The 25,144-nt window shown below is 35.9% G+C and overlaps 1 protein-coding gene across 1 annotated transcript in view; it reads left to right on the forward strand.

Moving 5' to 3' along the window:
- The first annotated feature begins 4,615 nt into the window (after positions 1-4,615).
- LOC149812914 (uncharacterized) overlaps positions 4,616-25,144 on the forward strand; it is a 50,904-nt gene continuing 30,375 nt past the window's right edge. Inside the window, exons 1-3 of the mRNA XM_089991247.1 lie at positions 4,616-4,946; positions 6,394-6,536; positions 7,321-7,464. Coding sequence (XP_089847373.1) covers positions 4,754-4,946; positions 6,394-6,536; positions 7,321-7,464 — 480 coding nt within the window. The 5' untranslated portion in view covers positions 4,616-4,753. The remainder of the gene's footprint in view (positions 4,947-6,393; positions 6,537-7,320; positions 7,465-25,144) is intronic.

Consider the following 25,144-nt stretch of genomic DNA (forward strand, 5'->3'; position numbering starts at 1 on the left):
GCTAATCTAGAACACGAACGAGATTAACTAATCATGGAACAACTAGTAAACACTACTCTACTTTCAAAAATCAAATGTGACACTTACTAAAATAAAATGACTAAAACAAATTGCTAATACTAACACAAATGATTACATGACATGAACTAATGAAATAGCTAACTATCATGTTAATTAATGTGATCAGCCTAATGAATTCAATACAGCCACTAAAATGAATAACTAAAACAAATAATTGTGGATGAAGTCAAGCACAGCTAGTAAGACAATTAATATCTAAGGAAATAATAACTAATGCACTTACTAACCTAAAGCAACCAACATTTAATACACTCAATACTAAACAGCAAACACAACGAAAATATTCAAACTCAATAACTTAACCTATACTAGCTTGACCTATATAAAAATTGCATAAACATGAATCAGCTTAGCTATATGCACTTTTAACGTTAACAAATAATTGCTGCTGAAACAAGGCACACTAACTTAAATAAAAGGAAGAGATGCTGAATGAAAACTAAAAACATTGACCTACGTAACACAACGGCTGAACCTAAGTACTTGAAACATGCTGCCAAAAAAACAAAAGATGCTACGTTAGTATTAACTCTAATCTAACATATGATATTCTACTACAAGCATTAATACTAATGAACAATAAAAACAATAGTACCTGTGTAATGCAATAAAATAAAGACTCTAACTACCTACAGCAAATTGAAGTCATTTCAGGTATGCACAGCAACGTCATTTTTTTTTCACAGCGTGAAACGCTGTGTATTTTTTCTTTCTTTTCTATTTTGTTTTTATTTTTTTTATACTGCAGACAACTAAAATCCAAGAAACCGTGTAACCTACAACCCTAAAGAACACAATGAAACGAACAGTCTAATACAGAATTCAGGATACGATTTTATTTTTTTCTTTTCAGCACAAAAAAAAAAATTAAGAAACTATTCTGAACACATAAAAAGAAGTGGAGAGAAGGAGAAGGACTTACCAAATAGTTCGGCTGGACTGGTTGAGAAAAGAGGGGTCTCTCCCGTATCAGATCATCATGCTACTCCCTTGTGCTGAAAGAAGATGAAGAAGAAGAAGCCGACGAGAAGGAAGAGAGAAGGAAAAGAAGAAGGAGAAGAAGAAGAAGAAGAAGAAGAAGAAGAGCCGACTGGTAGTGAGAAGGGGAAGAGAGAGAGAGAGAGAGAGAGGGAGAGAGAGAGAGAGAGAGGGAGGGAGGCTTACAATCCACCAGGGAAAAAAGACACCTCTCCTTTGCTTATGTTTCTTATTTATAATATAATATTAGGTTAAAGCAAATTTTTCAACACAAGTCCAATATTTTCAATAATTTTCAAAAAGACCCCCTTTAGTAAAACCTGTTTTATTGTCTAAAAAGAAAACTTTCTAAACTAATTAAAAAATTATAAATTAGCTAATACAAACCTAAGCTAGCTAATCTATGATTAAAACATTCTAACTATAATAGAAACACTATATATATATATATATATATATATATATATATATATATATATATATATATATATATATATATATATATATATATATATATGCAGGGAAAGCTTTGAAAAAAATACGATTTTCTGATAAAATTCAATTCAATGCATTTTCTCAGAACTAACAATAAAAATGGATTTTTAGAGCGATTTTAACACGAATCATGCATAAATAATGATTAATAAAATGCAAATATTATGCATGATCACATATGGTTTTTATTGATTTAGAGAAGGCATACGATAGAGTACCTAGGGACGTTCTCTGGTGGACAATGATGAAGAAAGGTGTTTCTCTCAAGTACATTAGTATAATTAAAGATATGTATGAAGGAGTAGTAACCAATGTCCGCACTTGTGGAGGGGTGACAACCAATTTTCCGATAACGGTTGGGTTACATCAAGGATCTGCTTTAAGCCCTTTCCTATTTGTGATAGTGATGGATGAGCTTACGAGATCAATTCAAGAAAATGTACCGTGGTGTATGTTGTTTGCTGATGATATTGTTTTAATTGATGAGTCTAGAGCTGGGGTTAATGCTAAGTTAGAATTATGGAGAAAGACATTGGAAGCTAGAGGTTTTAAGTTGAGTAAGAGTAAGACTGAATATATGGAATGTCGATTTAGTAAGCAACGAAGTAGTGATGGGAGTATAGTGAAACTTGGTGAGCAAGAAATACCGGTGAATGATTATTTCAAATATTTGGGATCCATCATTCAAAAGTATGGAGAAATTGATGGAGATGTAAATCATAGGATAAAGGTTGGGTGGATGAAATGGAAAAGTGCAACTGGAGTGCTGGGCGATCGTAGAATGCCATTGCGGTTGAAGGGAAAGTTTTATAGGACGACTATTAGACCCACTTTACTATATGGTACGGAATGTTGGGCTGCCAAGAGACATCATATTCAAAAAATGAGTGTAGCTGAGATGCAGATGCTTAGATGGATGTGTGGAAATACAATAAAAGATAAGATTCGGAACAAAGAGATACGTAAGATGGTAGGTGTTGCACCCATTGAAAATAAGATGCGAGAGAATCGTTTACGGTGGTTTGGACATATTCGACGAAGGCCTAATGATGCTCCAGTTAGAAGGTTGGAGAAATGGGAAAATATATTAGTTAAAAGAGGTCGGGGTAGGACTAGGAAGACTTAGATGGAGATGATAGAAATGGATATGAATGCTTTGAACCTCACCAAGGACATGGCATTGGATAGAAATGATTGGAGGAAAAGGATTCATGTGGAAGACCCAAAATGAATTTCTTTTTTGGTTCATATCGCTGACCCCAATTGTTTTGGGATGAAGGCGTAGTTGTTGTTGTTGTTGTTGTTGTATGTTTTAGTACTTCTCTGTTTTACCCTGTAATTCGCCTCACTCTTGTTTTCACACTTTCGCTATTTAAAAAAAAAAATTACTCCAAAATTTTTACTATAAAAAGTTGAGGCGTTACAACATATATAGAGTGCGTGTGTGTGAGAGGGAGAGAACTGAACATATTAGGCCCTCTTTTCTTGTTTTGTCCCATTAGACCCCATAGTTTGATGTGTTTTATGATAGATTTGAATTGTTATATATGTTTAGCATACTCAATTTAGTGGGATTCGACTCTTGAATCATATTTTTTTGACGAAAAACTGTATTTTTATGAGCGGAGAAAAATTGATGCCTTCATAGCCAATGATTTTGGATCACAGGAAAAGCTTGGACATAGGTTAGATTTTAGTAATTGAAAAGCCAGTTCCCACTAAATGAAACCTATAGATCACATCCATGGTGTTAGATGTGAAAAAAAAACCAAAAACTATAATTTTTTGAACGGACCCAATGCATTACTCTCTCTCTCTCTCTCACACACACACACACACACACACACACATATATATATATATATATATATATATATATATATATATGAAATTCACTTTTTGACATAACTGAAAGATTAAAAAAGTTGACCAAAATGATGTCGCAACCTCGTTGATGGACGTGAAGAGTATTTGTGAATGTTAGTAAATATTTGTGGATGTACGTGAAGAATATTTAGTTAAATAACGTTCGTAGGTTTTCTTCGCGAATGTCATACTATATTTGCAAAAGTCGTATTGTATTTGCGGAGGTCGAATTAGAGTGTGAACATTGGGGACATTTGCAACAAGTGACTACTAATATCAATACACATTTGAAGACCTCCTTGAGAAGTATTTAGTAAAAGGAGGTTCACAAATTTTTTTTAATGAATGTCATACTATATTTGCAAATGCTGTAATGTATTTGTGGAGGTCGAATCAGAGTGGGAATGCTCATTAAAAGAAATATCAGGTTCGAATGAGATCCATTGATTGTGAAATGGGCACGGGTTCATTAAAAAAATTTTGAAAACAATTTGCCAAATGAAGCAATTACAAATGGAGCATTTTGTTACGAATCCAACCATAGATATGACATAAAATACTGAACTGAATCCAGAAATAAGCTGATTAATCAAATCCGAGTATGATTGCAGGACCTTGTTTGAAAGCTCCATATCCAGCAGATTCGGATCAAATATCCAACCAAACTCGATATATTTACTCTCCTGTTCCCTAATCATTGTCTCAAAAGTCCCATTATATCTCTTTTTTCCTCATGAAAAGTACTCATTTGACTTAGAAAGTCAAAGCTCTAAATAGGCCTGTTATTATAATCTAAAAAGAGGCCCTCAGTGACAATTATTTTAAATACTTTTTGCCAAAAAAAGGCTGCCTCTAATGTCACAAAAGTTTTTGTGATAGCTTCGATATTTTCAAAATATCTCCTAATTTGAAAATATCGTGTTCTTATCAATGCATTAAAGCGATAAAATATTTTTAATTACATTTTACATGATTATACATATTTAATATACTAGTTTTCTATACTTTCATATATGCTAATATTTTCCTTAGAGTTTTCCAAAAAAAACATTTTTTTAAAAGATATTCCTGTCAGCATCCCCATAAAAAATAGTTTTTTGTCAAAATATCGAGTTTCTATCGAGATCTCCCCACTCGCGATTGTTCACACTTCACACAACGGAAGGAAATAAGAAAAGGAGTACAAAGAAAACGATTAGAGACTACATATGAAAGAACGAGTTCATGATCTGAGGGGAACGTTCCTCGAGATTTGGTAGGTCTACGTTGATCGCAAGGCTAGATCTTGGACTGGTTTGAGATGATTTAGGTTCTTGGACTCTCTAGGGAGAAGATGGGTTGCTCGTTTTCTGGATTGAATGTTCTCTATGACGCCGTTAATGGAGGTGGGGACGTTTGGATAAATGAGAACAGGTTCAGAATCGTCAGGCAGCTCGGAGAAGGTGGCTTTGCTTATGTATATCTGGTTAAGGACGTCAGTGCCGAGGGATCTGGGGGGAAATTCAAAGACCCGTCTCATGTTTCTGGTTAGTTTGATACGATTTCATGATTTTCTGCGGTACTCATAATCTGAATCTTAGAAATTATGTTTTTTCTGAGCGTAAATTTGGGTTTTTCTTGATACCCACAAATGTTTTTTGTGGGTTTTCTTTGTTTTTTTTTTTTGAATTTTGGATGTGGGTTGTTTGGAGAACTGATAGGAGGAATTGACCTCTGCTATATGTTTCTCTTGTGATTTTATTTGATTTCTTTTGTTTTCAATTTTTTGAAATGGTAGAGATGTAGTGAGAGTTCTGAACTTTGTGCACATTTTTTTTGCCTGGAATGTTTTGTATTGTACTCCTTTAGCATATTTTCCACTTGTAAGATTGATAACAGTGAATGTTTGTGTTAAAATGTTTCGTGTTTCATTTCTTGGAAACTGAAGAGTTTCCTGTTGCAAGTGCCGACGACGTAATATAGTCAAGTTATCTTTACCTTTTCTGTCACTTGTTGGAGTACTTAATATGTTTGTAACTGTTCTTTTGGTGGGAATTGGGGGCATTTGGATTCTGTAGCTGGGACTCTTGACTAATGACGTTTTAATGCGCTTCCATATGTTAGATTGTTTCTAATTGCTCTATTTGCTTAATGGGGTATATATGGCGTATCCAGTCTACCTATTTTTTTTTAGTGGTTATTATTGTTGCTTGCTGTGGCTAGTAGTATTGATATATTAGTTGATGAATTTTTGATTTATATAATTGCTTCGAGTATGAACCCTTTTTGTATTTGCTAATGACATTTTCAGTGCTTGTGTTTGATCCGCTTCAACTTTGTATGCATGTTAGTATTTTTATGTGCTTCCTGTTTGAATGATTGAGCACATAATGAGTTCTTATTTGGGATTGCAACCATGGTCCATGGCAATGGTGAACAAACTGTTGTTGCTCTAGCTTCTTCCTCAGTTTACTGCTTCTCTCAATAAAGTGAGATTAAAGTTGCTTCTCCTTTACGTTAGTTATAGTTGAAATAGCGCATCTGTTAAAAGGAAGCCTCTTCCTGTTTCTTGTTATTTATTTTGTAAGTTCCATTTGTACACCACACAGGTTGGTTGAAATGAAAACGAGTTTGAATTTGCTTTTGGTGTCATGATTTTGAGAAGTATGCCATATTGATATTCTAATATGGATTTTTCTACTAAAATTTACGAGTCAAATTGTATAAATGCTTTTCCATTGCTGATTACATAATGACAAGCAACATATAGGAGCTTTGAGTATTTGAGTAACTGCTTTATTCTCCAAGAATAGGGTAATAATAGCTTGCGTTGAATCTGCTTTCCATTCCGTGTAATTCTGTGACAAATATGATATAAATTTACTTTTCTTTGTCCGATCTTCCATTTACTTTCATATTACTAGCTACCATTTTGCATTGTTTACAACCATATCGGGGAGATTAAACTCATTCCTTACATTTGACACTCTTTAGATAATGGTATTTATGCAATGAAGAAAGTTCTGATCCAGTCAGAAGAGCAACTACAGCTGGTGAAGCAAGAAATACGAGTTTCATCCCTTTTTAGTCATCCCAACTTGCTTCCTCTTCTTGACCATGCGATCATTGCAGTCAAGGTACTTGCTTGAGATTATATGTTAGACATTTTCTTTTTTCCAGATATATATCTTTTTCAGTGGATTTGATCTTATAATACCATTATTCAAATGCTTCACATGATGTAAATTGTAAAGTGAGTTGATTCATAGTATGTAACTATGTATGTTTTCTGAAACAAGTATGCACAAGAAAATGATCTAAATCAATTCGGTGATCACATCTGTCATTTGACTTTGTAGGGCTTTCGAGTTGGAAACTTTTACTCAAAAATGGAAAAAAAACAGGTTGTCGCTCTAGGGGAAGCTATATATCTATAAAGCCAGGCCACTAGTTTTGGTTATAATATAGTTGTCAATAACATGTTTCATAATCTTTCACTGCATGCGTATTAGTTGGTGTGGAGATAACCTGCTTTGAACATGTATTGTATTCTCATATGGGTCAAAACCTTTAGTACAGCTTTTTTTTTATATGACCAGGCATTACGTCTACATTTGTCCATGTATTTTCTGAATACATGGTATTAATCATGTTCTGCATGTCGTTTTTGCTTTATATTATTGGTTTATCCTTGAAACATATCATGCTTTACCTCATTCCTAGTCATGGAGCTTATCGGTATTGGAATTCTGTAGTTGCAGTTTGTGATGATGTTGTATGTCTTCATCTGTACAATGTTCTTGTAAATGCTAATGTTTGCTTACTTTTTCCAGAGGTAGAACAAACTAAAAGTTACCAGTAGGTAATATTTCATGTAAACCATTCAATTAGTTTATGACTCATATTCTTGTGATTCTGTAGGGCTTCCAGCAAGGAACATGGAACAATGAAGCATACTTATTGTTCCCAGTTCATTTAGATGGGACCTTGTTTGACAATGCCAAAACCATGAAAGTGAAAAAGGAGTTCTTCTCTACACTTACAGTTCTTCAATTTTTTCGACAGGTACCTTCATATACCCTATTTTTCTCCTGGAAATCATTTGTATGATATTTTGATCTATCTTTATGATTGTCTGCATGATTAGTTGCACGTCATAATTCAAATGGTTTCTACTACATTTTCTAATGATGATCCAGTGTATAAGTGAAACAGCATGTAACATCACGATCTCTTCTACATTGTGTACACACCTATAGAAGTGAAAATAAATCATGACATACATTTTTGTTCCTAGAATACTATCTAAATGGAGATAAACGAGCTTAAATTTTCTTTTAACTCTAAATCTGTAGAACTAATGATTGCTGATAATCCTTTGCTGAGTAGTTGAACTAAACTGTCATGTTCTTTGGTGTGCAACAGATTTCGTAGCCATAGCATGTTGCCGTCTGAAAGGAAACAAGGTTTCCCAAAGATGTTCACCAAATTAACAAAGTGAACACTCAAAGAGTTCCACCAAAGCACCAAAAATGAACACACAAAGAACCACAAATAGGTTTACTCACAAACACCCACTAAAAGGACAAGAACAAGAGATAAAAAAATAATATTTTATTGTTCTCAAAACATGCAAGAAGCATACATCGTGGTAGGGTTTTGCCCCATATTTATACACATGAGAAGAGGCTCAAGAGAGAGTCATTGAGATCCCAATGGCTCTCTATGTTGAGTAATCAATGACTAGTCCTCTCACAACTAAAAAGAAGAAAAATCCTAAGCTAACCTTAGCCACTATCTAGTTACACATTAATATATATATATATATATATATAATATATGTATATTTACATTTTTAACACTCTCCCTCAAACTTACGGTTGGATAACTGAAAGTTTGTTTAAGAGAAAGTGAAATCTAGGAGCAACAAGAGGTTTGGTGAAGAAATCCACCAATTGATATTCTGAAGTCACATAGGAAAGATCGATAGTGCCATGTAGATTTTTCTCTCGTACATAGTGACAATCCATCTCACTGTGATTGGTTCGTTCGTGGAACGTCCGATTGCTGTCAATGTAAATGTAACTTTTGTTGTCACAACACGGTCATGATTCTCCTTTACTTTGAACGCCCATGTTAGCCAATAATTTTCTTAGCCAGACTACCTCCATAGTGGTTGTAGCCATGACACGGTATTTTGCTTCAGTTGAAGAGAGAAATTTTTTGCTGCTTCTTACACCTCCATGAAATCAATAAGTCAGCTAAAAACACACAAAAATCAGTGGTTGAATGTCAGTTATTTGGATCACCTCCCCAGTCAACATCAGTATAAGCAGTTCAATCTAATGATGAATAATCAAACAAGAAAAATCCTCGAAAAATAGAAGTTTTGATATATCTAATAATATATAAAACTACTATATGGACAGTGGTGGGAGTATGCTGAAACTGGCTCGCTGTGTGGACTTCATGCGCAATGTCAGGTCTCGTAATTGAGAGATATGATAGTGCCCCGATAAGTTGTCTATATGGTGTTGAATTTTCAAGTGGTTCCTCATCATCAATCTTCATTTTGACATTTACAACTTTGGGAGTGTCAACCTTCTTATCATTTGAGATTCCAGACTTGGCAACAATATCTAAAGCAAATTTAGATTGAGTCAACAAATAACCTATAGAATTATAAACAACTTCTATACCAAAAAAATATTAAAAAAATGCCAAATCAGTTATTTTGAAATGTGTTTTGAGAAGTCTTTTAATGTGTTCAACTCCTTGTTTGTTACTTCCTGTGATAATCATGTCGTCCACGTAAAGAATAATAATAATAATACCTGCATCAGAAATTTTAATAAATAAAGCTGTGTCAGTTAGATAAGATTGAAACCAAATATCAAGTATAACTTGAGTAAACTTGTTATACCAAGCCTTTGGTGCTTATTTAAGGTCATACGGGGCCTTATCTAAACGAAGAGCCTTTTCTTTAGGAATAATTATATTAGACGGTGTTTCTTCAACCAATTTTCCATTGAGAAATATATTCTTAACATCCATTTGATATATAGGCCACTTCTTCATAGATACAAGGGTTACTACGGTTCTAACTGTGGTCATCCTAGCAACTGGGGCAAAAGTTTTCTCATAATCTATTTTATACTCTTGGGAGTATCCCTTGGCAAGTAACCTAGCTTTATACCTTTCAAGAGTTTCATCACTCTTGTTTTTTATCTTGTATACCCATTGGCAACTTATGAGTTTATTTCTTAAGGGAATATCTTAGACAATCCTGGTATTTGCTTTTTCTAAAGCATCTAATTCTACTCCCATGACTTCTACCCATTAAGGTGTTAAATTATGTAATCGAATCTTGTAATCCAATATATATTATATATATAAGGTAATACATATATATATATATAATATGTATATGTATCTACCTATTATATATATAAAATATATATTTATTATTAGCCGTAGGGGTAGTTCATTCTTTTCACACATTTGACGCATATTCAATTCTTGAATATGCTTTTTGTAATTTCCTTTTTCTTTTTTTTATTTTTCCCATTTTTCTTTTTTTCTTTTCAATGTACTCAAGTACCTTGGGGGGCCCACCACTAGTCGTTGGGCCCCTTCAACGGTCACATTTGTGACCGTTGGAGGGGCTCCAACGGTCATATGTGGGAGCCCCTCCAAGGGTCTTCCCTTGCCCTATATAAAGGGCCTCCCTCTATTATATTAATGTATGCTTTGGGTCAAAGCCCAAGTGATTAATAAAGTGTTTTTATTCTTTTTATGCCTTTGTGGATTTGTGAGATTTAGTGGGTTGTGCTTTTGTGCACAAGTGTTCTAAGAGTTTTTATTGTGCATGTGCACGTGTTTATCATCAAGAATATTAAGCTCTTGATCATAGTATCTTGTTGAAGATACTTTTACATGGTATCAGAGCGAGGTTGGAGAAAGAAAGATCGCATGGATTCTCATATGTTTATGGTGCTTCGAAAAATGTGCCCTTAAATATTTGGTGATTGGGGTGGATCCTTTCGTTCATCCAATACTTAAGAAGATTCTTCCACTAAGAAAGATCTAAAAATCTTTTGAGGTACGCATCTTTTTTCCTCATTTTTCCTCTTCAATGGGTGAAAAACTATGTCATAGGGATTCGGCTAGCAGGGTGCCGCACCCGCGTCGACGCGACTCAACGCGGGTGCGGCACCGGGTGCGGTCAACCCGATCCTGGGTGCGTTGACCGCACCCAGGATCATTAAGGTCCATTTTTTTTTTGGATTTTTTTTTTAAAAAATTTGCCCAAATGGGCTTCGATTTTTTTTTTTAAAAAATTATGCTGACAGCAGCTGTCAGCTGCTGTCTGTCAGCTGCTGACAGCTGCAAAATTTGAAAAAAAAACCCGCCTGTTCCCCCGACCCCCTTTATATATATATATATATATATATATATATATTACATTTTTGCCCCTGCCGCATCCCTGCACCCCCGCACCCGGGTTTTTTGGAAGTGCCGAATCCCCGCACCCGCACCCATGTGACATAGGTGAAAAAGACTCCCATTTCTCTCTCGGCTTTAAACTTAATGGTTTCAACTATCACGTTTGGGCCAGAAATATGGAGACGCATATTAAAGGAAAAGGGCTGTGGGGCTATATCCAAGGCTCGATTCCCGAACCAGAGCCTAAGATCACCTGGATGTAGAGAGTAGAAATAAAAATTCTTGAAAGAGAAGAAAGAACCAATGCTCTTGAAGATTATAGCAAAAAACATGATGAATGGGAGATGAGGAACTTCAAAATCCTCTCATGGATTTTCTTGTCTGCGGAGATAAGAATCAATGCCAACATTATAAAGTTCAAGAAAACTTCTCAAGCGTGGGAACACCTTAAAAAAATGTACACTTTAAGAGATTTGTCTCACAAATACTATCTTCAAAAAAGGGCCTTGACCCTTCAACAAAACGAAATGACTATTAGAGAGTATTTCACGGAGTTGTCTTCTATTTGGGATGAGTTTGCTATGCTTGAACCCAAATAGAGCAGAGAGACTATTGAGCATAGGCACAAGCAATTAGAAGATCATTTTTTTCAATTTTTTGAATGGGCTTAGGCCTGAATTTGAACAAATCCGTTTGTCTCTCCTATCCGCCTTCACTTCCCCTTCTCTTGAAGATGTAATTACTAAACTAAGTGGGGAAGAGACACATATGGGTATAAGTAAGAATAACCCAAGTGTTCTAGCAACACCTTCCAATAATATAGAAAATGAAGGTGTTAATGTCGTTTCAAGACGAGGGAGCAATTTAAGGACCTACAAGCCTCCTCATTTCAAGAATCAAAACCAAAGTTCAAGCGGTCAAGGAGGAAAGAGGGATTATAGCAAGCTCTTGTGCCACTTTTGTAAGGAACCGGGGCACATCAAGCCAATATGTCCAAAATGGAAGAAGTTGCTAGCCATGGCTACCACATCCTAACCTCAAAGGGAAGAGTGCTCATCATCTTCAAATGAAGCTCTCTCATTGCAACAATTTGTGGATGCTCTTCAACCTCTTCTCAAAGGGGCTATTTTCGGAGCCGCCATCATAGCTTTTAGATTCGGGTGCTTCATTTCAAACGATCCCAAGTATAAGTTCTTTTTTCGATTACTCAAATAATCACTCATCATTCTTTGTTTCAACCGCGGATGAAACATCTCTTGAAGTAAAAGGAATTAGAAAATTTGAAAAATAAGTGTTTTTTATTCCAAAAATTAGATTTATACCTAAATTAAACTTAAATTTACTTTCGGTTTCTCAACTCTCGGATCATGGGTGTGATATAAAATTTTCATCTAACAAATGTTGGATACAGGATCGCCGGTCCAGGAGGTTGACTGGGGAAGGCTCTAGGAAGGGCGATCTTTACTACGTCGATTCTCTTCAAATTTCAAAGAACCCATTTTGTAATATTGTCCAACAAAAAGATATTAATGTGTGGCACAAGAGACTTGGACATCCAAATATTGTAAAAATTTCTCATTTACCTTTTGTTAAAAGTCTATGTAAAAGTGATTTCAATTGTAACGATTGTATACTTGGAAAAATGAAAAAAATACCTTTTTGTCAAAGATCTATGCTTACAACAAGACCTTTTGAAATTGTCCATTCGGATGTATGGGGACCGACACCTGTTTTGTCAAAAGGAGGTTTTGCATATTATGTCATTTTTGTTGACGACTACACGAGATATTGTTGGATTTATTTTCTTAAACATAAACATGAAGTTTTTTTGACTTTTAAAACCTATCATATGATGATTAAAAATCAATTCAATGGGGATCGAAATTTTTTTAGAACTGACTCTGGTGGAGAATACCTTTCAAGTGAATTAAAAAATTATCTTGAAAGTCATGGTATTCTTCACCAAAGATCTTGTCTGAAAATCCCTCGACAAAATGGATTAGTCGAAAGAAAGCATAGACACATAATAGAAACAACTCGAACTCTACTTATTTCTCAAAACATTCCAAAAGGTTTTTGGGTTGAAGCTGCTTTAACGTCTGTTTATCTAATAAATAGGCTACCTTCGAAAACTTGAACAATATCTCACCTTTTGAAATGTTGTATACCAAAGAACCCGACTATAGTCGGTTGAGAATTTTCGGTTGCAAATGCTTTGTTCTTACTGACAAGAACGACAAGCTTTCACCAAAAGCCATTGCATGCGCCTTTTTTGGATATTCCGAAACCCCAAAAGGGTTTCGTTGTTATGATATTAAGAATGATAAATTATATGTTTCTAAAAATGTGAGTTTTTTGAAAAATGTTATTGGTTTTGAAAGAAGTGAACCTTTTAAAGAAAACATGGATTGCTTATTTTTATTTGAATTATTAGCTTATGATGACGATAGTGATGATGAACTCACTCCTAATGAGACCAATGATAAATAAGACGAAGAAGATATTCCCTTCCATCCTCCTATCTTCCAACATAGTGATGAAGGGGTATCGAGAGACCCTATAACATATACCCATAGAGATAGAAACAGTTTTAGGAGTGCGATTGAAAAATACTAGGGGTGGCAAAATCTGACCCGACCCGCTTCTTAGTCGGGTTAGGGTTTGGCTTAAACGGGTTCGTCTCGTAAACGGGTTGACTCACCTAACCCATTTATTAAGCGGGTCGTGTTCGTGTTAGGGGTATGCCAACTTGCCAACCTGTTTGACCCGTTAATAAACGGGTTAGGCGGGCGGGTAAACCCGTTTACACGAACCCGTCAACTCGCAACCCGAGTCCCGCCAAATACACGAACACGAATCCTATTATGGTAATTGGGTCTCATCACCAAGACCGGCAGGCTCCTGAGCGAGATTCCGACCGATGACAGCCCCGTCGGAACCCTAATCCCCCACCCGAAGCTGACAATGGCATGCTTCCTCACCGGAAAGGCACTCCTCGTGCGGATCTCGATACCAGAGAATAGGCCGTTGATCACGCTGACAAACGATCCCGATGCCACCGTCGATCCGTCGCGCTGCTCAACCGCGACCACTCCTCCGTTCTCGCAGAACCCTAGCCGGAGACGATCGGCCGATCCTCCGCCGTCGTTCTCCTCCAAGAGGCCGTTTACCTCCAAACCCTCGCCCGTCTTCCGGTCAAAGAAGGCGTCAGGATCATCGGAGAATCCGATTGGCGGCGATCTGGCCGTCTTCTTGATAGAGAAATCGCCGACCCGGGGGTTGAACCATACAAAGAACTTGGGGTCGCTGCCGCCGCAGAGGAGGTCGAACTCGGCGCTCATGGAGAGCGAGGAGGTAGCGGGGGAGCCGAAGGGGCCGATGCCGGTCTTGACAACGAGGCAGAAGGCGTTGGAGGGGTCGTTGGGGTGGTACGAGAGGAGGATGGAGGGACCAGCGTCGAAGGCGGTTGCGAGGCTCTTGCAAAGCTCGATGGCGGAATCTCTGGCCGAGACCCGTTTATTAAACGGGTTAACCGTGTCGTGTCAGGTTACCCGTTTAATAAATGGGTCGTGTTCATGTTTGCCACATCCGACCCATTTAATAAACGGGTCGTGTTCGTGTTGAGGTATGCTGACCCGCCGACCCGACCCGATTGCCACCCCTAAAAAATACAATGAATCTAATGATTCCAATTCAACAAATGATGAAAATCTATGAAGAACTGAGAGAAATAGAAAGATGCCTTCTAGGTTCATCTCATATGATTCCTTTACTCTTAAACATAGAGCATGTTTTAGCGCCATTCATTCCTATGTAGAACCCAGAAACTTCGAATAAGCCAAAAAGAATGATGAGTGGCTGAAAGCAATGAAATGTGAGCTTTCAGCTCTCAATAGGGCAGAAACTTGAGAATTTCAAGTTCTTCATAAGGGTAAGAAAACAATAGAGTGCATATGGGTATTTAAGGTAAAGACTAAGAGCGATTGATCTCTTGAGAGATACAAAGCTCGGTTTGTTGCAAAGAGATATAATCAAGAATACAGGATTGACTATGAAGAAACGTTTGCCCCTGTGGCTTGAATGACCATTGTCCGATGCCTCAATTAACAAATGAAACTATCTATCAAATGGACGTTAAAAATGCATTTCTAAATGACGATTTAAATGAAGAGGTATATATATGGATGCTCCACCAGGAATGAAGCCTCCCAAAGGGAAAGTGCTTCGCCTTCGAAAATCACTTTATGGTTTAAAACAAGCCCCCAAAGATTGGTATGATAGGTTTAACTCCGTAATGTTAGAAAATGGGTTCTCATCCTGTTTCACTGGCACTGCTTTGTTCGTTAGAAAAACCAATGCAGGGATTGTCATTCTGCTTTTGTATGTAGATGATATGCGAATAACCGGAAGTGATACTAAAGGGGTTAAAAGCATAAAGTCAATTTTAAAGGATAGATTTGAAATGTCTGATTTGAGATTTCTAACTTATTTTTTGGGTATTGAAGTGACATACTCTTATAGAGGATATTTTTTGTTTCAAATTAAGATTGCATCTGAGGTTATTGACAGGTCAGGTATTACGGATGATAAAGTTTGTGAAACTTCTGCTATAGTAGAAGCTAAAATGAAGATTGATGATGGCATTCCTCTCTCCGATCCCAGCCCCTACAGGCAGCTTGTGGGGATCATTGATGTATCTGAGTATTACTAGACCAGATATTTCTCATGCAGTTCATACTGCAAGTCAGTTCCAACATGCATCAACATCAGTTCACATGAGTGCCATCTTGCGAATTGTGAGATACATAAAGGGTACACTAAAAAAAAGATTATTCTTATCCTCTTCTTCTAAATTAAAATTAATTGCTTATACTGACTCTGACTAGGGAGGTGACCAAAATAACCGTCACTCCACCACTGGTTTTTGTGTGTTTTTAGGAGACTCGTTGATCTCATGAAGATATAAGAAGCAACAAAAATCGTCTCTATCCTCAACAAAAGCTGAATATCGTGCCATGACGACTACTACCATGAAAATTGTATGGATTTATCAGTTATTAGAAGACATGGAGATCACAATATAAGGGCCCACCAAGCTATGCTGTGATAACAAGAGTGCAATATACATTGCCAAAAATCATACTTTTCATGAGCGAACTAAACACATTGAGATGGACTGCCACTATGTACGAGAAGCGTATTTGAAAGGAGTTATATATCTTCCATATGTAACTTCAGAATATCAGTTGGCAGATTTCTTCACCAAAGCTTTGTTTGCTCCGCGGTTCAATTTTCTCCTTGGCAAACTTTCGGTCATCTTGCCCTAAGTTTGAGGGGGGGTGTTAAATTATGTAATCGAATCTTGTAATCCAATATATATTTTATATATAAGGTAATACATATACATATATATAATATATGTATATGTATCTACCTATTATATATAATATATATTTATTATTAGCCGTAGGGGTAGTTCGGTCTTTTTACACATTTTACACATATTCAATTCTTGAATATGCTTTTTGTAATTTTCTTTTTCTTTTCTTTATTTTTCCCATTTTTCTTTTTTTCTTTTCAATGTACTCAAGTACCTTGGGGCCCCCACCACTAGTTGTTGGGCCCCTCCAACGGTCACATTTTGGAGGGGCTCCAACGACTATGTGGGAGCCCCTCCAAGGGTCTTCCCTTGCCCTCTATAAAGGGCCTCCCTCTATTATATTAATGTATGCTTTGGGTCAAAGCCCAAGTGATTAATAAAGTGTTTTTATTCCTTTTATGCTTTTGTGCTTTTGTGAGATTTAGTGGGTTGTGCTTTTGTGCACAAGCAGTGTTATTAAAAACATGCCTCAAGGCTCAAAAAGCGTGCCTCATCTCAAGGCGAGGGCCTTTGTACCTTGAGGCGCAGGTATAAAGCGCAATACCCTTGAGGCGTGCGCCTCATAGGCCTTGAGGCGCACGCCTTGAGGCGAGGCGCGCACGCCTTGAGGCGAGGCGCGCACGCCTTGATTTATTTGGTCAAATGAAGGTCAAAACCCTCATTCAACCAAAAAATTAGGGCTTAAACAAAGCCCTACCGATCCCTTTATGTGTTTTTAGTTTTTTTCTCACCTCCTATCTCCCTCTACCTCCCATCTCCCTTTCGTTTTCGTGCGTGACAGCAGGACCATCGCCGCCGCCGACCTCCTTCTCGCAACAACAACAGCCCCAAATGCCGGTTAAGGTAGGATCTCTGTATAGTCTTCTTCCTCGTGTTCACACATAATGCATTTGCTGGCTGCATGAATGTCTTTCTTTTTAAGGTTAAACTGGGTTGTCAAGAGAGACCAATCATGAAAACATGCGAGCTTTAGGGGAAGTCTCAACACTTAATAAGGCATGTTTGGAAACCACTCAATGCCGGATCTTGTCTTCAGTGCATCACACCTAGATCATGTCTTCAGTGCATCACACCCACCCCCAGTTTGCCAGCAGGGCTCTGTTCAAGACATCTAACCTGGTGATGCCTAGTCCACCTTTGTCTATTGGGGAGGTGACCAGTGCTCATTCAACTATCTGCCTTTCCTGGCTTCAGTAACACCATACCAAATGAAGGCCTGCATTAATTCAGAATTACAAATTCCAGTGACATGGGTATTGTTGTATTTCTGAGCAATGTATATAGAAAGAGATCCCCAGCCACACCCAATATCCAGAATTGTCTGCCCATCTTTTACATCTGCTGTCTCACAATATGTCTCCAGCATTGCTCTCTCAACTTCCTCTAATGTGTCAGACTTATTTCTGAAGTAACAACAGCTCCAAAATACAGTTCATAACATTTCAATTTGTTTAAACTGGGTCAGAAAGACCTGGTATAAGAAAGAACCAAGAGTAGCACACTTCAACAAACAGTTCTCGTGCATTCTTATATTTGGCATTCTTGGGTCCCAGCAAACAAAGTGTTCTATGTTGATTACATAGGATTTCATTTTTCAACTTAGATTTATTTGATTGATTGCACGTTTTCGGTTTTGATGAATTTTTGTATTAAGGATATTGACAGAAATTTATTTATGTTAAGTTCCATAAGAGAATATAGATGTATTAAGCCTAATAACAGTTTTGAATTTTTGTATTAAGCACATGACAGAAAGTGATCTATGTGTTAAGTTCCAGGGCAGTTTTGATTCTTTTTAGAAAAGAATAATTCGTTTGTTTTTTGTCCACATTGGATGCTTACTGATATTCTATGTTGCAGTTCATGCGCAGATGTACGATGTTTATCTTTTTTTAAATTTTTTTATTTTTTTAATTCAAGAAAGCATGCAGCTGTAGAAAGTGAAACAATTTTTAATTTAATGAATGCCCATGTTTTATTTTTTAGATACTTACTTACATAGATTAAGTTGTTGCATTAATGCTACTTTTACATGTTAATCTCATATTTTTTTCAGTATTTATTTGAGATTTTTTATTTCCTGTTGGTTGTTGCTTCATCAATAAAGTTTTTTTATTTATAATTTTAGATATTTTTTATAATTTTTTTGAAGTTTTTTTTAAAAAAAACTTTGAGTCTTACGCTTTACGCCTCGCCTCAGATTTTGGTGGAGTGCCTCGCTACGCCTCAACGCTTTTCACAACGCTGTGCACAAGTGTTCTAAGAGTTCTTATTGTGTATGTGTGCACGTGTTTATCATCAAGAATATTAAGGTCTTGATCATAGTATCTTGTTGAAGATATTTTTAGATAAGGATGTTCCTTTGCTTCAACATAGTTTGAGGGTTCTATATAGGAATGTATCAACACAATGTAAGCTTGATACTTAGGTAAAAATGACTCATAGAACACAATTTTTTGGGGTTTTTGATACTCTAGATGACCTTCTAGTTTGTATTTCTACATGGTTTTCATTATTAGTATATTTTTCAAGTGCACATGAATGCTCCGAATTACTATGCCTAGAATATTGAATACAATTTTGATCTCAAGGTTGTTCTTTATCTCATTTTCATGAGATTTTTCTTCACTCACTATATCATTTATGATTTCCTGATCTTCATCAAGATCATTATCACAATCACCAAACTTTGGAATTAGATCCAACATAAAAGAATACTCAGTTATTTTCTTAGGAGTTTCACATTCAATTTTTTTTTCTTTTTCTAAGAAAGACACATTTCTTAAAACATACAAATTTTATTTTTAAAATAAAAGCATCTATAGCCTCTTCGTTTATTTGCATATCCCAAAAAAACATAAGGGATAACACGGGGAGAAAGTTTAACATTTTTATCAGTGACACAAAACATTTGCACTAAAAAACTCTTAATCTAGAATAATCCGGGGTAAGTTTAACAAGTTTTTCAATTGGTGATCAATTTTTCGAAGAGATAAATGGCATTCTGTTAAAAAGATAAACTGCAGTCAGTGTAGCTTCGACCCAAAAATCTTTAGGTACTTGATATGAAATAAGCAAAGTTCTTGTGGTTTCTATGATATGCATATGTTTTCTTTCGGCCAAGCCATTTTGTTGTGGAGTATAGGCACAAGATTTTTGATATGCAATACCATTTGAGTCTAGGTAATTTTTAAATTCTTTTGATAAAAGTTCTCCCCCTAAATTAGTGCGAAAGATAGAGACATCTCTTTAAAATTTATTTTTGACCAAATTGTGAAATATTTGAAAATATGAAAAAACTTCAGTTTTGTGTTTAAGAAAATAAATCCACTGTGTCTAGTAAAATCATCAACAAAGATTACATAATATGCAAACCCACCATTTGATATAACAGGAATACAATCTTCACATGTAAAATTTTTAAGATTATAAATTTTTTTCATATTTGAAAAGTATTGGATTTTGGATACATTAGGATGGGCAATTTTTTTATGCCATAAATCCAAATCCGGTTTCTGAATATTATAAACAAAAGTATTCTTGGGTATTTAAAAAAAATCCATGTAGTATAAGCCTCCTTCTCTATGGCCTTTTCCAATCAGCTTCCCTGATTGGTGATCCTGCACTCGACAACCAATAGAAGAGAAAAGAACATTATACCCATGGTCAGATAATTGAGAGAGAGACAAAAGATTTAAATTTGACTTAGGAATATGTCTAATTTTTGAAATAAAAGTTTTTTTTGAAAATTTCTCTTTCCTTTATCTCAAGAGATGTTCCATTGACAGTAAACACGTTTGACCTGATTGAATTATGACATTTAGATAAAATATCACAATTTGATGTCATATGAAATGAAATACCTGAGTCAAGAAGCCAAAGAGATTTATCGGGATTAGAGATGCTAACAGAAGAGACCGCGACTCTGGTTGATGAAGCTCTTTTGAGTAAAGGTTGAAGAGTTTCTATAAGTTGAGTCAAGTATATTCTCCCAATGATTGATTCTTGTGTAGTTTTGAGCTCACTTGACTCTTTGTGCAACCGAGACAACCTTCTTTTCATAGGATCTCTTTTATTTAGGACAATCTTTCTTGACGTGTCCTGGTTCATGATAATAATAACAAATAAATTTTTTCTTCTCAAACTCATTGACTTGTTTTCCATAGTGATCATTGTTTGGTCTCCCATAATGTCGTGGTTTGTAAGCATGAACATGGTTTTTCGACTTAGATACGGCTAGGACCGAGTCATTATCATCTTTAGATGTCTTCTTTTTTAGTCTATTTTCCTCCAGACTTAGCTCTTCAATGGTATCTTCAACAGAGGAGATTTTTCCTCTATGAAGAAGAGCCGATTGAGTAGACTTAAACTCCAGTCTTAGACTATTGATGAATTGATAGAAATGCTTCGCATCAATTTGTCTTTGGCAGAGTTCTATGTCTTCGGGACAATGCCATTTAGGCTTAAGAAGAACCAACTCATTCCAAAGGTCGGACAACTCACTAAAGTATTCTCTAATATTTTTTTCTCCTTGAATCATAGTATGTATTTTGTCTTTCAAATTGCATATGTGAGCAATATCTTTAAGAGAATACGTTTTCTTAAGATAGTTACATGCTTTATTTGTATGTTCAAGTTTAGCTAGACTTGAGCACTTCTTGATATCAATACTAATAATGAGCCAAGACATAATCTTGGCATGCCCTATTTTCCACTCTTTTCATTTTTTTCATAAGGGACCATCGCATTGGTCTTTTCCACCTCACCTCCTTAAGAGGTACCTTATTTTCTCCTTCTATCTTAGTAAGGATTAGTTTGAGTTTAATCGGTCCCATCCACTAGTTCCCACAACCTTTTCCCAATACGAGGGGCTTCATAATTGAAGCCCATGTTATATAGTTTGAATCAGAGTTACCGGAAGTGCCCCTATAGTAGGGGAAGCGCGCTTCAGAAGCGCGAAATGGCGCGCTTCCGAAATGCGTGGGGAAGCGTTCCTTTTTTTTGGGAAGCGCGCTTCCCTTTTATGGGAAGCGTGTTTCCCTTTTGCTTCACCCTCGCTTCCCCCACGCTTCCTTCTTTTTCCCATGTTATTTTTTATTTTATTTTTCTTCTTTTTTCGCTTCCCCCTCGCTTCCTAGGTCGCTTCCGGTTCGCTTCCTAGGTCGCTTCCGAGACGGTTCGTGACTCGTTTCTAAGTAGTCCCACGCTTCCGCTTCCTAAAATTTTGAAAGTGGCTCACTTCCCACTCCCGCTTCCTCAACTGGCAACCATGGTTTGAATCATTGAGCTTGATGGATTTTATAGTAACATTTTCATTGTCATCAATTTTTACAAAGGCAAAGACAGAGAAAAATAATAGAGAGAATGAGATAAAAAAGAGAGGAAAGTACAAGAGCAAAGGTGAAAATCACGAGCACTCCACCATAAAGCAAACACCACCGATCAAGTGCACAAACACTCATTCACCAAGCAAGCACTACCAATCTATTACTTGAAACACAATCACGATCTTACTAGCACTTGAATAAGGATTGCAAGAGAGCTTCAACACTTTCAAATTTGGATTGACACACTTTTCAATGCACCAAAAACAATTTCAGCTTGATCACCAAGCTTTGATACAATGAAAGGAAACAAGGTTTCCCAAAGATGTTCACCAAATCAGCAAAGCGGACACTCAAAGAGTTCCACCAAAGCACAAAAAATGAACACACAAAGTACGACAAATAGGTTCACTCACAAACACCCATTAAAGGGACAAGAACAAGAGATAAAAAAAATAATATTCTATTGATCTCAAAACATGCAAGAAGCATACATTATGGTGGGGTTTTGCCCCCATATTTATACACATGAGAAGAGGCTCAAGAGAGAGTCGTTGGGGTCACAACGGCTCTCTATGTTGACTAGTCCTCTCACAACTAAAAAGAAAAAGGAAAATCCTAAGCTAACCCTAGTTACTATCTAGTTACACATTAATATATATATATATATATATATATATATATATATATATATATATATATATATACACATTTTTAACACCGTCTACTCGAAGACAAAGTATATAGTGCATAAAACAGTGAAGTGAGGGTGAGAATGTTCTACATTGAGGATAAAATGAATTTTAAATTATAATGGAAGAAAATATTGTGGTTTCCTGTTAGAGGTGCCTGACAGTGTCTGAAAAGTTTGGTGTATGAATGATTATTTTCCTATGTGGTACTCGATGACTTGACAATTGATCAGTTTTGGTTGGGCCTTTTGGCAAGTGTGTGTGCAAAGTGACATGGCAGTCTAGGCAGTGAACATGGGTAATAAGTATAACAATGGCCATGCCTTTAGTCTGAAAACAACTGAAGAAAGAACGTGATAAAGAAAAGTGAAATATCTAGGTGCAAGTAGTTGACTACTTGCATTTGTCCTATTACTACAAACTGAAAAAGTGCATGTTTGTTATCTTAGGATAGAGAATATCCTGCGACAAACAAGTAATAAGGTCTGATGTATTATTCCTAAAAGGATATAAAGAATACATTTGTAATGTTGATGTCTAAAGTAATCAAGTTGCCAAGTAGATCTGAACTTTCAACCATAAAATAATCTTATGTATCCATAAATGCCTGAAGGTACACAAAAATGACCATGACCTTACCTGTAGGATTTTATATTTTATTTTACTTCTTTAATCTTCCTCCCTTTAGCTTATGTACTTTATCTATATTGCTTACCAAGTGCAGCTAAAACGCATGGTGTAAAGAGTTGTTTGGCAATAATGACCCACAACATTGTTGCTTGTTATGTATGTTTTAGATTATCAGCCTACCATGTTACTTAAATTGCTTCAAGAAAATGAGATGTTACACTTTTTATCATCCTGGCATTGAGTTATTCTGCAGGACCTCCCCTACATTATCATTGTTGCAGTAAAGTTTTATCACCAAGCTTGGGATGGATTGGTGTGGCTCCTCTATGCCACGTCACCAAAATATTGGACCACGAATATGAAAGAAATCATGAGAGAAAATAAAAATCAAAATTCATAATTAATCTAAACATAAATATTTGATTTTTTTTCACAAAAAAGGTAAAGGCTAAGTAAGCAAAAAACATTGTGGCACACACGTGATATATAAAAGCAAACTACTAACAAAAATTAAGTATAATCAAGATTCATAATTAAAATTCTCAATGAGTTATCATATTCATAATTAAATTGAAGCAAAATTATGATAGTCATAAGTTCATATATCTATACAAGCTTGAAGATGAGAGGGAGAGACAAGAATAGGGAGCAATGCTTAAAGAAACTTCTTTAGAATACAAATAGGGAAAATACACCGCATAAGACTTGGGATACTGTGAAATTACCAAATGGAAAAAAGCCAATAGGATGTAGATGGGTATATAAGGTCAAAACCAAAAGCGATGGGATATTAGAAAGACACAAAACCAGATTAGTTGCTAAGGGATATGCTCAAGAATACATAATAGATCATGAGGAAACCTTTTCCCATATAGCAAGAATGACTATTGTTATGACTCTCATAGCCCTAGCTTCCATTAGAGGTTGGCCTATATTTCAAATGGATGTGAAAAATGCCTTTTTGAATGGAGATTTGAAAGAAGTCTATATGAATCCGCTTTCAGGTCTTGAGGTTCCATCGGGTTATATTCTCTATTTAAAGAAAGCTTTGTATGGCTTAAAATAGGCTCCTAAAGCCTTGTATGATAGATTAAGTATTGCCATGTTAAATCTTGGATATAGATCGTGTTATACTGACATTGCTTTATTTGTTAAGACATCTGATGCAAGTATCATCATTCTACTTTTGTATATAGATGACATGATTATCACTGATGAAGACAAACATATAGTCATATTAAAAATGTTCTTAAAAATAATTTTGAAATAACTGATCTTGAATTTCTTACATATTTTCTTGGTATTGAGGTTACATACTCACCTCGTGGGTATTTGTTGACCCAAACTAAATTTGCAATTGAGATCATTGATAGGTCTGAAATTACTGACAAAAAAAGAGTTGACACTCCATAAGTGATTAATGCAAAAATAAAAATTGATGATGAAACGCCTTTGGAGGATCCCACACCATACCGTCAGATGATTGGAGCTCTCACACTCATGTAGTTCATACTGCAAGTCAATTCCAACACTCGCCAACTATTGTGCATATGAGTGTTATTACGAGAATAATTAGATATATTCAGAAAACTGCTTTCAAAGGGATTTTTTTATAGTCTTTTTCCTTCCTTGATTTAGTTATGTACTTTGATTTAGATTGAGGAGGAGATCCTAATGATCTTCGCTTAAGTACTGATTTTTGTGTGTTTTTAGGTGACTCGCTTATGTCATGGAAGTGCAAAAAACAATAAAAAGTTTCTCTTTCATCAACGGAAGCTGAGTACCGAGTCATGGCCACCACTGCATCAGAGGTTATATGGTTGACATGATTGCTTGAAGATATGGGGTACATCTCATGATGCCTTCAAAGCTTTGTTGTGACAATAAAAGTACCATATACATTGCTGACAACCATATGTTTCATGAGAGGACTAAGCACATTGAGATTGGTTGTCACCATGTTCGAGAAGAATACTTGAAGATGATCATATCATTGCCTTACGTAACCTCTGAATATCAATTGGTAGACTACTTCACCAAGGCGCTTCCTTCTCCTAAATTTTAGTTTCTCCTTGACAAACTTTCAGTGATATCACCGTAAGTTTGAGGGAGTGTGTTAAGAGACGTGGATATATATATATATATATATATATATGTATATGATTACATATATATGTATTTTGTATTTATAAGTGATTCATGATGCTCAAACATGAGCCAATTGTTCGTTAAGGACGGTTTATAGATCATCAAATTCCCACAAATGGAATGAA

Source organism: Nuphar pumila, chromosome 16, assembly GCF_984573655.1.
Source record: "Nuphar pumila chromosome 16, dmNupPumi1.hap1.1, whole genome shotgun sequence".
Lineage (NCBI taxonomy): Eukaryota > Viridiplantae > Streptophyta > Magnoliopsida > Nymphaeales > Nymphaeaceae > Nuphar > Nuphar pumila.